This window comes from Camarhynchus parvulus, chromosome 4 (genome assembly GCF_901933205.1).
Source record: "Camarhynchus parvulus chromosome 4, STF_HiC, whole genome shotgun sequence".
Classification (NCBI taxonomy): domain Eukaryota; kingdom Metazoa; phylum Chordata; class Aves; order Passeriformes; family Thraupidae; genus Camarhynchus; species Camarhynchus parvulus.
In genome coordinates this window covers 6,281,835-6,299,313 of record NC_044574.1, presented here as the reverse complement: position 1 = coordinate 6,299,313, position 17,479 = coordinate 6,281,835, and the positions used below count along the sequence as shown (strand labels likewise).

General features: G+C 44.5%; 1 protein-coding gene across 2 annotated transcripts in view; it reads right to left on the bottom strand.

Annotated features, from left to right (window-relative positions):
• The window catches only part of REEP1 (receptor accessory protein 1), a 67,864-nt gene that overhangs the window by 14,605 nt on the left and 35,780 nt on the right, over nt 1-17,479 (bottom strand). For both annotated transcript variants that reach the window (XM_030947747.1, XM_030947746.1), the window contains exon 6: nt 5,760-5,928. In XM_030947747.1, the coding sequence (XP_030803607.1) occupies nt 5,760-5,928 (169 nt within the window). The remainder of the gene's footprint in view (nt 1-5,759; nt 5,929-17,479) is intronic.

The following is a 17,479-nucleotide window of genomic DNA, read 5'->3' as shown; positions in this document are numbered from 1 at the left end:
AGCCACTCACTCTTAGAAAGCACCTGGCACCACTTTGAAGTGCACTTCAAGGCCCTGGTGTGCACAGGGAGATGAGCAGCATGGAGCACAGACTCAGGAATGTGCCTCACCCCAGGCTGTGTCCATATGGGTGCTAAGGATGGGGCTTAGATAGGCTCAGCTCCCTGGTGCTGTTCTCAGACCACTGAACAGAATTAACTCCTGAGTGGAGGGATCTGGGAACGTGGACAAGCAATGGGAGCATGGATGCACAACCCAGTGCAAAAGGCTGTATGATAACAAACACAGGGTGCAATGCTGGGATTTGTAAGGCTGTGTGCCTGGATTCTTCCAGCAGGTTTAGAATTCTTGTCAAAGTCTACAAGAATTCTAGAATCTACAAGAAGATTGCTGCAACCACTCACACAGCCTCTAAAGAAATTTTCCCACACATCCCTGATCTTCCTAAACCAGGAGATTAATATCCTGATGGAATTGCCATAAGAATGAAAGCAGTCTGGGGAATTGCATTGCACCCTTCAGTGAAAGCAGGTGATTCATAACTGTTCATGAACATGTGTGAAGTTCACAGCTTCATCTTGAGCACAGTTTGTGTTCCAGGAAACAGCCTAAATTTCCAGTCTGAGCCTTTCAATTTAATGCTCACAGTGGCAACAATGACTCCACATTAAAGAAGAAAAGGGTTTGAGCTCTGTGTTATTTTTTTTTAGTTATGATTATCCTGCACTGGAGACACTGGAAGTTCTATAGTTTCACAGTCATTTTAAAGCAGCACCATTGAGAGCAGATGTCTCACTGTCCCTTGCACTCTGGCCTCCACCTCCTTGTCCCATTGCTGCTGCTCTCCACTGGCTTGAGGATCTGACCCAGGTCAAGAGCAACCTGGAAGCAAGAGATAGCATTTAACTTGAACCAATTCCTTGACTGGGGTCAGCCCATAAAATAGGATTTAAATGTATCCAAAGGAAAAGAGAGATGGGCCAGAGTCCAGCAGCTGGGTTACACCTTTTAGTGGGAGTGCTGCCTCACATTGGCTGGATGCTGCTGTGGAACTATGGGCTTCCTCAAGAGATCTGCTGTGGGTTCAGCCTCTGATCTCACACAGAAGGAAGCTGATCACAGTTTTATGACAGTTTATTCTCTGGGAGTTCAGACAACATATCTCTGGGTTGTTCTCACACATCTTTCTAGGTTGATGGGCACTGAATACCCAAACACATCCTGACTGCTGATGGTCCCCCACCTTTATTCTGTACTGCAAAGCTTTTGGTCCTTCAGCACAAGACCAAAAAAACAGCTTTGATTCTCTCCTGCTCAGAGGAATGGAGAGTATCAGAAAGCACACTATCCATTTCTGCTTTGAAATCATTCCAGATAATAATGATCTTAGCCTGGGACAAGTTTAAGCAGAAAGAACTCTGGGTTTGGGCAATACAGAGGATGGCTGCATTGTTTGTGATCCTCTGCCCCAGGCAGCATCAGCTCTGCACACTGACTCTCCTGTGATGCAGCACAAATTAAGGTAATGCTATAAAGTTAAGAAGTGCAAAAGCTCCTGTTAATAAAGACAAGTCTGTATGTGCATTGTTACTGGACACTTGCCAGAACAACAGGATTCCCTTGAAAAATATTTGGAGATATTGTTCTGGAATTTAGAGTTTTCCATAACAATGCACAGCCACATGACATTTACAGTTCCCAAAGGAAAGAGACAGTTCTGCCTGTGGAAAGGGCACAGGTTGGAACAGGCACTGAGTAAAATGTCACAGTCCATCATCTGAGTGCCAGGACAATAAACTGAGAAATGCTGAACCAAAAGTGAAGTGAAAAATCAGATGCAGAGGTGTTGGGCCTGCTGTGTGGAAGAAGGGGCTCACTGTGTGCCCTTGGTGCCCATCAAAGGAAGGTGTGCACGTTTCCCTGGAGCTGTTTGTGGGGATGTGCTGTTTGGGGGGTCAGCAGCCACCCATAAATCATGGCAAAAGCAGCCTGTGCCTCTCCATGTTATCTGGGTGTGGCTTTTGAGTGGGTGTGAGGAGGAGGAGAAGGGTCTTTTTGGGATGAGTGGGCACACCTAGAGCCCACTGTGTGCTGAGCAGTCCCACTCCTGCAGAAGGACCATGCTCACAGCAGAGCTGCACAATGGACAGGCACTGACTGCCACTGAAAGGCAGCAAAGACAGAAAAAGGTAAAGGTGTCTCAAGGCAGCTCCTGCTTATTCTATTTCTTGTCGTCATAAGAAACTCTTCAGCAGGCAAAAAACCCCCTTTGCTGTATCTGCATGAGGTTGTTACAAAATGGCAAACTCTTCACACAGTACTTTGTGTCAAGAGGGGATTCAAAGAATCACAAATCCATCTAAGCAGCACCATTCACATGACAAAAATAACAGCAGTGGAAACAAAACAGGACGAGTGTTTGTGCAGCCTGGTCCTGCAGCCAGCTTTTGGCCACAGCCACAGCCCACTGGTGTCAGGAGAGCCTTTCCTCATGCTTCAGTGGGCTTGGAAACATGCCCAGGGGTGTGAAACCAGACCTGAACCACTGCTGGTGCTCACAGGGGGCTGGGGGTTTTAATACCAACAAAACTGAATTTTATCACTCCCTTCTGTGCAGGGAAGACAACAGACCACTCCCCATGCCCCTGTCTTTCCAAAACACTTTATTTCAGATGTCACATCTGCTCTTAAGCACAACAGTCACACAGGAGGATTGGAACGAACAACACCAAGTTCCACCCCAGGTCTGGCTGTGTGCCCACTGCTCAGGGCATGGGAGCCACATAAACAACTCTGAGCTCATCCCAAAGAGCCCTCTCTGCTCTCAGGTGGGGTCAGCTCTCAGCACCCCCATGCCAGGTCCTGTCTGATGACAGGGCTTTAGCTTTTATTGGCTAATTCAGTTCACATGCATTTTTATGCTCAGACATCATTGTTCCAGCTATACCTTAATTGTAACCATGGGAGTTTCAGAGCTCTCATCAAAAAGGGATGGTGGTTTTGTTTCCTGAGTGCTTAATCTAAAATTCTATAATAGCAAGGCTATTACCTCTCAGAAACTGAGCTCTGCTGTCTTGTCAGAGAAACCACACCAGGTGAGAACGTGGCTCTGTGTTTTTCACTGTGAGCATAACCTGTAAGTCCAGCCCTCAGCTAATCCCCTTAATTAGTGTGGTCACAAAGAGATCAAGGAGCAGGCACAATTCTAGCTGGCAGCAGTCAAGGACAATCAACATAAGCCTCCTTTGAATTATATAAAACTTTAGGTTTTGTTTTGGGAATCATTATCCTCCTATTTTAAGGCTTCTCTTGGAACACCAGGAATGAAGTATTTACAGAAGGAAAGGGTAAGAGGTTTCCTTTTTTGTTGGTTCTTTTATTAATGTTGCTAATATAATTTGTGGATTTGCAGTGGGACTAGGATGGAAAGAAAAAAGAGAGGGAATTACCTCTAAAAAGAAAAAAAAATCAAAACAAAATTATCTACTTTAAGTGTTTGGGCGACAGGCTGCTGATGTAAGAGGTAATAGAGCATCAGGAAAACAGAAGTACAAGGCAGGTTCTGTAATTCACAAGAAAAGTTGTCTATTTAAAATGTGAACACCTTCATGCCAAACATAGCCTGGGTCATTTTTGATGACTCCATCTGATGTCAAATTGACTATGTCCCACTATTTCTAAAGCAGGTAAAAATCAGAGGAGTTCAGTGTTTCTGTGAGGCAGTGGGGACATCTGACAGGGACATTTATGCCATCTGAGGGCTTTGAGACAGGAGACAGGGCTGTGTGCCTGCTGTTCTGCAGTGACTGCTCACACCCATTCTCACACATGCACACATCACACATTCCATGTACATATAGCACGCTAAATGGGCAGAGGCAAATTCTGTCTGTCCCTTGCTGATGTCCAACTCTCCAACTAAACAAATATGAAAGGTGGAGTGATGGAGCTGTGTCTGGGCTTAGTGTGCCCAGAGCAGTGCCATCTCAGCAGAACATGGCCCCCAGGATGTGGCACAGTGCGGTTGGCACATCACAGTCTCACACTCACAGACACACATGACAGCTGACTCTGATCAGTTCTCCCCTCCAGACATTCTGGTTACACACAACGGTGCCCACATGAAACAGCACAAGGACTGCAGAGAGCAGAACTGGATCTTTCCCTTCCTGTGATCAAAAGTGAGAGCAAAGCTCACAGCTGGAGTCTCCCACCACCTGCAGGAGGAGTCTCTTTGTATTCTCTGCAGGTGGAGAACGAGGCACCTCAATGAAACCAACAAATGAGACGGCACAGATAGAGGTCTTGGAAGATTTTGCAAATTTGTGCAGTTTCCGTTTTAAAAAAATTAAACTCAAAATATCAAATTACTTGAATCCAAGATTTGTGATAAACACTTAGACTTGAGTTAAAAATATTTACGAACAATTTTTCAGAGATTCATTCTGAGAGATCCTTGTGCACTATGGACACAAAACCAGACCAAAATAAAAAACTCTAGGGTCTTGAGATAGGGGTTTGTGGCCAGGTGAGCTGACTTCACTGTCTCAAGAGCAAAACTACAAAGGCTGCTCTACTCAATGTGGAACTAAGATAAGCAAATTATGGTTTATTTGTGTCATTATTTATTTTTGTCTACATATGTGACTTTTTAAAGACTTTTATATTCTGTGTGTGAACACTTTATTTTCAGACTGATTACATTAAGAGAAGTGTACTCAAGGCCTTATATAAAGATGAGAATAAAATCACTGTGCACCAACATTTCCATTTACCAATAAAGAAAATGTATTCAACAGATAATAGTAAAAAAAAAAGGAGAAGTCTGATTGACAGAATTTGTAAAAGGCTTGAAGGATACTCTTTAGGAAACATGAGACAAGACATTTCTAATACCATTCCAAAACTAAAGCAAATTAGAAGGGGTTGCAGCTACCCAGGTTTGAAACAGTGCAAGTGTTTGCACAGACCTCAGCACACACAAGTTGAAACTGCTGAATTTCTGACTTGCCAGCATATGTTTCACAAGCTCCCAAGTGCCACACGCCTGCAACTTTCCATGGCTTCTCATCACAGCCCTGGAGCTGAGTGATCCTTGGTGGTGTGTGGGAATCCCAAAAACCATCTGGAGCCACCTCCTTGGGATAACCCTCCATGTCTCATTTTTTGAGATCTAATCTGCAAAGCTATCTCCAATGAAATGTTTTGGATTTGGACTCAAAAAGATTTCTTTAACCAAGCTTACAATACATTTTTTAACTGAATCCTCAAGAATGGATCTTATTTACAGCATGATGCTTCTTCCTTTTGTTCTTTCAGAATTAGAAAACAAACTATTGTCCTTAAAATAATTTTTTTACCTGAATCCTCAGAAATGGATCTTATTTGCAGCATGATATTTCTTCCCTTTATTCTTTCAGAATTATAAAACAAACCATTGTCCTTAGGAGACACAGTTTTTTCAGCATGGCTTGCAGCCCTCAGCCCAACTTTCCAGCTCAGGTTGCAAAGACTGAGTCTGGCTTCTCTGCACACTCAAGTCTCATCCTCAGTACCAGCCAGGAATAGTAACCATCAAATGATGATCTTTTTTTTTTTCTCCTAAGTGCCAAGAGACCCAAGAGCACGTCTGTGTCCTGGGAATTCTGGTATGTGCTGCCTGCAGTGTCCGTTTCTCTCTGTCCCTGCCAAGGGCATGACTTCACTGAACAGTGTGATATTCCAGAGAGCACAGCACTGAAAATAACACTGGCACTTACCTGAGCTGCCAGTGCCTTCTGATGCACTTCTGGATGGTTTTGGGTGGCTCTGTTTGCTGCTTGTCCGTACAGTGACCGAGGGAGGGACGGTGCTGCTGCTGTCCCCACGGATGCTCGACAGGTCCTGCATGCTGAAGCTCCGTAGCCTCTCAGACAGGGCTCCCTGTCCCTAGGGAAACAAGCAAGTCAATAACACAAAGTCAAATCCAATATTTTGAGACTTTTTCTCTCTTTCTCATTGAAATCCATCAGGACAATAGGAAGAGAAAAAAATTGTGTGGTCCAGTGACCTAGAGATGACAAAAATGTGTTGCTAAAAGCATCATTCCCTCTCTTGGCTCTTCCTTTTGGAGTGGTTCTGTGGCAAACAACTCTGATTCTTCATTGCAGTGATGTGAGCACAGAGCAGCCTTGGCTGTGTGTTGAATCTGCAGGCAACCCCAACGAGGAGAGAGATGAGTGAATCTGATTCCATGTTCTTAGAAGGCTAATTTGTTATCACATCATATCATATCATATCATATCATATCATATCATATCATATCAATTTTATTATAGAATGCTGTACTAAAACTATACTAAAGAATAGAGAAAGGATACAGACAGAAGGCTTAACAAGAATGATAATGAAAAACTTGTGGCTCTCTCTTCCAGAGTCCTGACACAGCCTGACAGTGATTGGCCATTAAGTTCAAACAATTCACATGAAACTGATCAAACAATGACCAGTTGGTAAACAATCTCCAAACACATTCCAAAGCAGCAAAACAGGAGAAGCAATCAGATAATTATTGTTTTCATTTTTCTCTGAGGCTTCTCAGCTTCCCAGGAGAAGAAATCCTGGCGAAGGGATTTTTCAGAAAATATGACAGTGACAGCCATGTGTAAAGGAGCAGGGTGTTGCTTTATCTTTCCAGTAGGTAATTTCCTTCCCTAGGAATGAGCCAAACAGATGCTTGAATTCAGAATCACAATTAAATGGCCTGCATCAAAATAACTCCCTTTTAAAGTTAACCATCTATGATGATATTCACCCAGCCACTCTCAGCAATACACAACATTTCCAGAACACAGAAAAATTGAAATGTTAAAGTAATTAAAAAATATTGTTAAATTTCAAGAAAAATAATAATGCTTTTTTCATGCAGCTTAAGGAAGAAATTAACTAATGCAATATTTTTCTTTCTTTTTACACTAATTCTCAATCTGACAACAAATATATTCCTTGGTGAAAGGAATGTAACTGTAAAGGATGGGTTGGTTAAGTGACACTTTCCATTAAAACTGCATTACATCAAAAGGTTGACTGTAAGTATTCTGTAACTCTCATACTACACCACAGCCATAAAGTAGGAACACCAGAAAAATCAATTCATACAGAACTTTTGAGCTACATTAAATGACATTCAGAATATAAACTGCATAAGTGATTACATAAATTACATTTCTATTTTAACATTTTATTGAGGGGGGAGGATCTGAAAGATACTTCATGGCACATAGCCTTGAAAAAATACTAAAGTAAACACAGAGAGCCTGATTCTAACATTCTTTCTGCAACTGTAAATTAGGAAAAATTCAACTGATTGATTGACTGAGATGAAATCAGAAAGAAGGCAAATAACAGACAGTAAATATTGTCATGTTTAACAAAAAGATAAGGCAGCCTGTAGCAATTCACCCACCACTTTCATCTAGATTTGTATTTGTCCAAGCAGCACAGCCTGACCACTGCCCCAGGACAGGGCTGGGCTGGGCCAGAACCCAGCACTGCTCCCTTCTGGGCTGCAGCTTTGACATCCTGACCCAGGGTGCAGGCAAGGCCAGTGGAGAGCTCACTCTGGAGCTGCTCTGGCAGAGAAAGGTTCAGGACTCATCCTGAACATCCACAATCAAAGCAAGACTGGACACATTCCAGCTAAAGCTGTTGGGCAACACTGCCTGTCCCCTCTGCACTGATCCACTGGGAAGGCAAAGCAATAATTTACCTGCTGATTTATCAACACCACTTCAGAAATTCTGCATGCACAATAGAGGAAAATCAGTGCCTCTACCTCATATAAATTCCTCAGCACCTTATTTTTAGGGTGTCTAAGTAGAGAGGGCATCAGGTGCTGATCCCTCCAGCCACGGTGACAGTCTGCACTTTTTACATTCAAGAAAAGAGACAGACCAGTAATCTCCAACTTTTCAGCCTGAAGCTTTTTGTACAAGAAAAATGAGTTCAAATTTCCTTCTCAACTCCACATTTAGCTCTTTCCCACCAGCCTATTCTACTTTTGAAAGTATTTTAAATTAAATTGATGGGGCTTCTTTGCTTAAATACCAAGACATATTATGTTGCTGATTTTATAGGCATGGCAGTGGAGTCCTTAGAATTTATATTTTGCTAAACTCTCACCTCTGTCCTTGCATTCTCTAGCATGGCACAAGAGTTGGTGCCTGAATTTTGGCTACTCCTGCCAGTGGCTGAACCACTCTTGGGGTATGTTCTCACTCCAGGAGGCATCTCCAGTTAATCCTCTTGGGCCAGTGCAAGCTACATTTACTCTGCAAATGTTTCTGGGCTGGTAACTGGAGTTGCCTTGCATGGCTGCTCAGCTGGGTGAGATCTCATCTGCCCAGAGCTCAGTGCAGCTCTGGATGGGTTTTGGAACCTGCACTCAATTCCTGCACAGACACCAAATTCTCAGTGACTGATTCAAAGCCAACACAAGATATCCTACCCTGCAGCCTGATTACAACAGGCAGATCTCCAGTGAGAGCAAGCTGACCATTAAATAACATTTTGCTATTGCAGAATGACTGGGCCAGCAAAGCCAGAGGGTTAGCAACTGATGAGCTGTAACTCGAGTGCCGTATTCCTCCCTCACACCCAGCTCAAGTGTCAGCAGGGCTCAGGCTTTTCAGCTCCCCCCAGCTGCTCTGCTCAGCCAGCTAACCCAAATTCCATTCCATTCCAGCCAGCAATTCATGTGTGCGGACATGAGTCAGGTTAGAGATGAGATTCATGTGTCAGACCAACCTGGCAGGGAAGACGACACCAGCACACTGAAAATGGAGAAGATGTGTTAATATTCTTGCAGTGCACCTTGTGACAGAGCAGCATGGAATGATCAAAGGGCCCAGGAGAGCTTTGAAACAGGGACCTGAGATGTGCCTGTCATCTATGGGTCTGTTACATCAGTGGTAATACAGAGCCTTGAGCACAGACTGAAGCAGCTGAACTAAACAACTTTGACTTTCTCCAGGAAAAAAAGAACTAAAATTGCCTTTTCTTAATTTTTGCTTTAATTTAACCTGAGTTTCTAAAAGCAACAATAAAAATTGTTTATAAAACAGGCTATAGCAAAATATTACTGTTACTGTTCGTAACATTCTATGAAGCAATTTTCCAAATATCAGAAATGGCAAGAACAGCAAAGGCTAGGGCTGAGTGAAGGCACTGAACACCTGTGAAAACCTGCAGAGTTCCATTTCCTTTTTTTTGGCCTTTGTAGGGATAGACTTGATTTATTTGCTCCTAGAATACAGTGTGACACTCACAGTTCTTTCCCAATTACCATATTTTTACTTGACCCCAAATAGAAATGTGACAGAAATTATCACAGAATGGGGATGGTTTCAGACTAATATGGAAAATATTGTTTACCAACCTTTATTTCTCTGCCACATAAGCAGCTGGTGTATATGAAATCACAAACATTTTGAAAAGCCAGCATGGTGAGGGTTTGCAGAGCTGAGACTTTATCCAGATGTAATGTTTATTGTTCCACAAAAATATTTCTCTTTTATTAACAAAAGAAAATAACAAGTTAATAGCTTTATTTCTCGACAGAATAAATTTAGCACAGCCCATGTTTTGGGCTGTGTTTTGTTAAAACAATCATGTGGAAGATGAAGAGCAGCTGTTTGGGGGATTTTTGTTTACTGTTGTGGCCATGATCATGCAGATGCTCTTCCAACTGCTACAGACATGAGAGATATCCCAGGAATTTCAGCACAGAGAGGGGATCCAGCTCCTGAAGCTCTGCCTGTGCTGCAGGCCAGAGCATGTTTGCAGCACATCCCTATAGATCTGGGCTAGTTTTATCCTAGAGAGCGTGACAGCATCATGCCAGGAGCTGTAGTAACACCATTTCTGTGTCAGCAGAGAAACAGCTCAATGTTATTACAAAGCCTCCTAAAAACTGTGACTGGGAGGGCCGTGGGACTAAGGATGACACCACCTCTCTCTCCTCCTCACTGAGCACCAACAATTGCCAGGATGATTGTGCTGGCAGGGTGGGACCTGTGTTTTGGGGACTTTAGAGGACACAAGCAAGAAATGGTGCTGGAAAAATGAGCCTTAACTTCCCTGGGCACAAGACTCTCTGCCTGGACTCAACTTCTCATCCAGCTTCTCTTCAGACGTGGACCACTCCTGTGGGCATGGCAATTCTGATTTTACAGACAGTGAGGTTCTGGGGAACACAGGTGGGAACAGAGATGTCTCTGTTCCCTGATCACTACAGTGCACTCCCCAAATTTATCTGATCATGCCCATAGGTGAAGGTACAGCACAGACTGAAAGTGGAGCTCTTCAGGCTTCCTTTCCCCAGGATCTACCAACCCCACAAGTTCTCTTTTTACAGGGAAGAGCCAGGGCTCAGTGCTACTGAATAGGATAAAAGACAAATACTAAAAAGGACATGGTAATTTCCCTGCCCAGTCACTGCTATCACTTGATATTAACCTTATTTAGATTCATGATTGCACCAACAGTTTGAAGGCATTGGCCATCAAGACAAGCTGCAGAAGCTCATTTTTGATTCTAAGTGAAATTAAAGCTCCCATCCACATGGCAAAGTAATTAATCTAAAACTAATTTAAGTATCAAATTTAATTTGGTCAAAATGGCAGTAGTATAGACATTGTTATCTCACCCACATCTAGCACATTCTCTCCTTTTTGCTTTAAAGACTATGACAAAACAGTATTAAAACAATGAGCTTCCAGAGCCAGCAACCTGCACACTGCCTTCCTCTTCATGTTGCAGATATCACCATCATCATCTCCAAAAACAAACATCAACCTCTCTGGGTGCAGAGCACAAACACTGATGCAACCAGTATTTGCCTGGAAGGATCAGAAATACTTTCAAAAAGCTGACATCTGCATTGTGACAAGCACTGTAAAAGGCACTCCATCAAAAAGAGCTGGGACTGTCTTAAATTTTTTTGCCATTTTATAATGTCTCTGCATTCCCATTTGAAGCTTTTAAAGGAAAATTTAGGAGTCTGGGAAAAAATGGGTTTACATTCAATGGAATTATTCATTATAAATACTTTGTGTATGTAGGTAGTTAAAGTACATAAAAATAAGCACATAATTTAAAAATCTGCAATTTATATAACAGTCCCATTGAATATGATCTAAATATAAACAAATAACAGTGTCTAGATTTTATCATTCCTTCAGTCTGAAAATATGAAAGAATTCTGTTAACATTATTTAGGCTTCAAAACACCTCTAATACCTACAAATTCCATTTTGCAGCTCTGAAAACTATGACACAGCATGACAAATCAGGAACCCAAGACTGCCAAGTCACAAAAGAGAAGCTTTTAATACACTCAGTGTTACTGCAGGATGGCACCTCCTGGCCTTTTGTCCCTTAGGATCAGCAGTTAATGGACAAGTAAGGGAACACTAAGTCACACTCAGCACACTTCCAGCACAATCCTCAATCTGTTAATGCTCTCCTCTCTTTTTGCTGTGACTGTGGTTAGCAGTTCTCCCCCACAGATGTCTGCATGCACGTTGCAGCCTCCATCCTGCCCACACAAGGTGTAGAGCACATTCCCAGGATGCCAGCTGGGGCTGTGGTGTCAGCAGGACTGCCCCAACCACACCTGCCAGAGATCCTTCAAAAGCTCCACTGCAACCCCAACCATCCTCACAGGGACCCCAGCACAGGGAGAGAGGCTCCCTTCATCCATTAGTGAGAGCACAGCAGCACACACAGCAGCAATCAGCCCAGTTAAATGAGTGTTCCATGTAAAAGCTCCCTGCCTGGAGCTGGAATCTCTTCCACTGCCAGCAGAGGACTTGGAAGGCAATTTGCTGATGAGATCAAGGACAGGCTTTTAAAGCTCAGCACGCAGGATCTACCCACTGGAAGCAGAGCAGACAGCATTTGGCCTCAGACCAATCTCAGCTGAAAACAGTCCAAACTAGTCTAACAACTAGTCTAACAACTAGTCTAACAGGGAGCAGACATTAGTTAGGGGTTAGTAAAAGCACTCAGCAGATTACCTGCCCTTTTTTCTGGTCCCAATACAAGTGTAAATGGAGTAGCTGAGAGACCTAGCAAAGGGAAAAAAGAGAGCCATTGTGGCAACACACATAAAGGCTTTGAGAATAAGATCTATTTGAAGCACAAGTAATCGAGGTGAGACATGAGCATGACACTGGGCACCATGTGCAGGGACTCACATACACATAAAGAGCAGGGACACCCACCTGTGGACAGAACCTGAACACAGGTCCCCCCTTCCTCAGCTTCCCCAGAGAGATATGGAGAAACCACTCCACAACCCCAGCTGACAAGGTGTCACCTAACATGTGTTTTTAAAGATTAAAGCAAATTATAAACACAATGGGCTGCTACTCCACTCCTTGCACTTGATTGATGCTTCCCACTGGAGAAATCCCCAGTGTCAGGCCTAATGACTAATTTAGACACAGGATTATGTGAGGGACACGTGGCAGTCATTTTAGTGACTGACAGTTCTCCTGAGCAGTAGGGTGACAGTGGGGAATTGCTCAGTGAGCAGGAGTTTGCACACAGAAGCTTCCTCATGTCTGGCTGCAGGCAGGCCTTGAGCAGAACCATCACCTTTATGGGCTGAGCACAGACATGAGTGAAGGAGTAAATTGCTTCTGCCACCATATGAACACAAACATCCTACAAGCAATATCCTTATTTATGGCCAGGGCCTGCGTGCCATGCCTAGTCTGGAAGAGCTACCTGCTTGGAAATGTCAGACAGTAACAAAGACTCAAAGGGAAACCAGCTGACGTTAATGTTGATGGTGGAAATGTAATTTCATCCACCCTTTTTGTTTGTGCAGTTAATTTCCTCTCCAGGGAACTCTTTGCTATTGTTTCTCCCACACTTATCTCTCTGTATAAATTTATTTTTTGGTTCTGCTGTCCTGTGCATTCAGTGAGTGTTGTTTGCTTGTTGGAGACACCAACCAAACAGCCATGAAAGAGAAACTGGAAAGAGTTACCTGGATTATAACTTAAACAGCATTGGAATCCTATAGATTTGTGAAAAACAGATTCTTAAAGACTTCTGAATAAAAGATGCATCACACATGACAGGAATACTTCACAAAGTACTGTAATCAGTGGCATGGTACCATATATTTTAAGAAAGCCATTTGTTGTTTCTCTTTATTGGTGTAAAATAGCTCCAAGATCTTTGATTTTGGATCTCCAATGGAGATCCTTTTAAAAAAGCTACTTTCAAAAGCAACAAGCTCAGCCCCTCTGAGATCACAGCAAAGTGTCCCCAGAGGCTTCTCAGATGTGAACTCTAAATCACTGCTGACCTCTGCAGCTCTAGGCCATGGTACTGATGAGGGCACATGATGGGCCCATCACAGATGTGGTGCTAAGCACATTGGTCAGAACTGTGCTCCCATGTGTTTGCTCAGCAAAGGAGCACTCTCCCTCTGAGCATTGGGATCTAATCATTACAAAGAGGCTTTATCAAGCATCTTAAGGGAAAGGATGCTCCCCACCCCTGCCTCCCTCTCCCAGCTCAAGTAGAAGTGCAGCTCTCCACTGTTCTGTCACAAAAGGCAGCATCTCTCCCCCACACAAGTATTTTCCTCCCAGTTTCCACAGTAAATAGGTCTAAAATCACATGGTAAACTAGGGATCTAAATATTGATTTTCAGGCAATTGCACTGGCTACACCAGCTGGATACTAGAAATTATTTAAATGATGCTGTTTGTCTAAAGAGGATAAAGCCTAAATCATCACCAGCATTTCCCTCCAAGTGTCCTGGTTTAAAAACCAGCAAATGCACTGAAAAACTTCCTTATTAATTTTTTGGGTGAAAGGGCCTTAAGGTAATGAAGCTATAACCCTCCAGGGGAAGGTGAGCCCAAGGGTGGAAACAGAAATGAACAGAATGGAAATGCCAGCCCAGACAGGTGGTTTGGGAGCTGCTGAGGCTGCACTGCAGGGCATTGGTTGAGCAGGTGGATGCACACCCTGAGCCCCCCTGCCTGTGTGTGTGCCTGCTCCTCTGAGCAACACACACAGTGACTGCTGGCTCCCCACATTCCCCACCCATCAGAGGCTCCTGGGCTGCTTCTCACACTTATTAGGCACAAATGGGCTTTTCACTGGCACCAGTCATGTGTGCCTACTCCCTCCACCTCATTTATCTGCTCCTGCCAAGGCTCTGCACCCACTGCCAGCACCACGCTGTGCCCCTGTGGAAAAGCAGGCACGCAATGGGCACAGCAGCAGCTGCTCTGCCACCTCCCCTACACCAGGGCAGGAGAAAGGCAGGGGGAGGTACATTGTCAGAAACCTCTGCAGTACACTGATCTGCTGGCATGGGATGTTTTCTCCAAATCTCTTTTGAAAAGCAGTGTTGAGGCTGCAACTCAGGGAAGGTTAAGCGGTTGGGAGCAGGGTTTGTCTTCAAGTGGGGAAAGATGTGGGTCTGCTTGGCAGAATTGGTTTGTTCAAGGTGGGGAATAAGGATACATCCAAACAGGATCTGGGAAACTCAGCAGCTTGAAAGAGAGAGTGAGAGAGCTGGGGGAAGAGTGTAAAACTGGTGATGTGTGTGGGTGTGTGTGGGTTGTAGGAAGACAGGAGGCAAGGGCAGGGCTGGGCAGGGATAGAGGAGTTGGGACTGGGGACATGGCAAAGCAGCAGGTGGTAGCAGGCTCAGGGTGACAGGTGGAGGATAAGGGCTGGGAGTGTGGTGACAGCAAGGGAGTACATACAGGTGTGCTGGGGAAGGCTGGTGCTGCTTCCAAGCCACTGGAGCCTCTCCTTGCTGCAGCCATGTGTGTCCCAGCTGCTCCCACTGAATCCTGACTGGTGGCAGTGAAAAGCCCACTTATGGCCAGGATCCATCTGATGGATGCACTGCCTGGCCAAGGCCTTGCAGCAGCCCAGGGCTGGGGCTGTAACAGCCCTGCTGCTGCTGCTGCTCCCTTCTGCTGTGACCCAAAAGCAAGCCTGTATTCTCTCCACCAAGGTGAGCTGGAAAGATGGTGGTGGTCAGGGCTCTTCAGGAATGGAAATGGCTGAATTAGCTGGAACTAATTGAAAACACACAAAGAGCAGCAGGATTTACTGCCTGGTCATTTAATCCTACCACTTAGGACTGACGCACTTGAAGTCAGCACATGTGACAGAATCACCAAGTGATGAGGACAGGATTAGAGCCCCAAATGAGATTATGCTCCTTGGTGGGGGTGTGAGCTGCTAGGGGCAGGGAAAAGATCTGTGTTGAGCACCTAGCAGGGGCAATAAACCAGATATCCAACATTCTGCTTGCCTAGTGAGCATCAAAAATAAACTCTCCAGAGAGAGAGAAAACACCCAAGTGAGCCAGCTGGGCAGACCCAGGGTGCTTGGGGCACTGACAGCTCCTCAGCCTGTAAAATGAACTGGCACAGGCTTGTGCCAGCATTAGCACAACTGTGGCTTCAACACAGAACAGAGCAGGGGGAGGGGGAAGGACAAGCCTGCAGTTGGCTAACTAAAACCATAGGGATTTAAGATAAAAAAGGGAAAGGGACAGGGGATCAGAGGTAAGGAAGGTGTGGCTGTGCACAGCTTGCAGCATCTTAGCCTGCAGTAAATATACAAGCAGCAGCCTGTCACACACCAATGGTAATCAGAGAGGCAGATGCATTGTACTGCACAAAAAAAAAAGATTATGGATAAACAGGATGGATTAAAAAATATGATGGACAAAAAGAATAGATTAAAAAAATATGATGGATGAGAAGAATTAAAAGATGGGCCTTGCCCAAAGATCTTCTCATGAAAGACAAAAGACCATGATGGATCACAGCTCAGACAGAAAGGACAGGGCTAGGCACAGCATGAGACATGCTCTCTCTCAGGTATAGAAGCCCTTGGATTTCAGCTAATTTACTGAAAACAGACCTGTACAGAGTCCCTTTGCAGCCCAGCAGCTCACTGTGTATTGCCACTATGTGAAGTTGATTTGCAAAGCCTGAAGGTCCATTTCTGCATACAAAAGCATCTTTTCCTCACCCAGTAATCCAAGTGAAGCAGTAAATAATCCTCACATTCACTTGCTGGAAAAAGCCATGTTTTCCATGGAAGGTGCAGGAGCTCAGTGCTACTGAATAAATCATCATCTCTATAGGTTCCAATTGTAACACAATCCTTTAAAGGCTGAAACCAAATGAACTCACTTCCCCACTACACTCAACACTTATCACAGACTAGCTCGATACCCTTAAATCTTGGCATTGGGAAAGCCATGAGAGCCTTAGAAATAGTATTCTCTTTCCTCCTTCCCTGGAAACTTCCCCCTAAGGACAGCACTGCAGTCTGGTCTGGCATCTGTCTGTTCAAAGTGTTTTCCAGATAATTAGTCACTTACACTTCTCTGAGGCAGGATAATCTGGCTCAGTTATACCTTCTCAAGTGAGCAAGGAAGGGCGTTGACACGGAGTTGACAGCAGCCAAAATCCAGGGCAAGAGAAACAGCTCCTGTTGCACCACTCCTCTCTGGGGAACATCTCCCTCCCCAGCAGCAGGGACAGCGACATGGAGACACATCCACACCCCCCAGTCACATCCTGGATGCCTGAGGAGCCCCAGCTCAGCACCCCTGCAGCACACCAGGCTGGAACTCACAGCAGCTGTATCTCACAGCAGGCTGGAATTCTCACCAGGCTGCTCTCCCTGCCAGAACAGTGGCACATTCCCTCTCAGAAGGGCAAGGAGCTGCTTTAAGCATCCCTGGATATTACACTGGGAACAGACTGGGGTGTACTCCCATGGACAGCACAGCTAATCTGTCTGCTTCCCAAGACCAGGAAGGGATGATCTTGCTTTCCTTTCCTCTGGCCATGCTCCTCACAATGCAGTTCAATCCCTTTCCTTATGTGGCTCAGCCACTCGAGGTAAGTTTGTGGGCTCAAAAGAACAAACCCCTTTATTTTTCTTTCAGGACTAACTTTCTGATAGATTAGAGATAACCTGAGTAGGTCCAAAATGGTGGTGCACCCTGGGAGCTGGAGCACCACCCCATTTTGGAGAAGGAGAGCTGTCAGATTGGCTCACACTCTCTGTTGGAGCTGCACCCTTAGGCACACAGAAACAAACAACTTGCTGGAGGCCACAAGCCAAAGTAGCCAAGGAAACCAGGAATCCTATTTTTCCCTCATACATTCAGAGAAATTTAAATGTCAAGGCTGAAGGAAATACTTGAATAGTCCTCGCTTTGTTGTAAAAATCAACCAATCTATTAAATAACCACCTCTGAATCTTATTAACAAATCCTTTTCCCCCTCCCCAAAGTAGTGTGCAAGAAAGACTCTCCTGGCCCATTCACAGGTTGCAATATCTTAACAGTTTTCTCTCAAGTTGTGTTGGCAGATGTGCAATACAGTAATACCTCATGAGTCACAGAGTTGTTTTCTTCCACCACTGA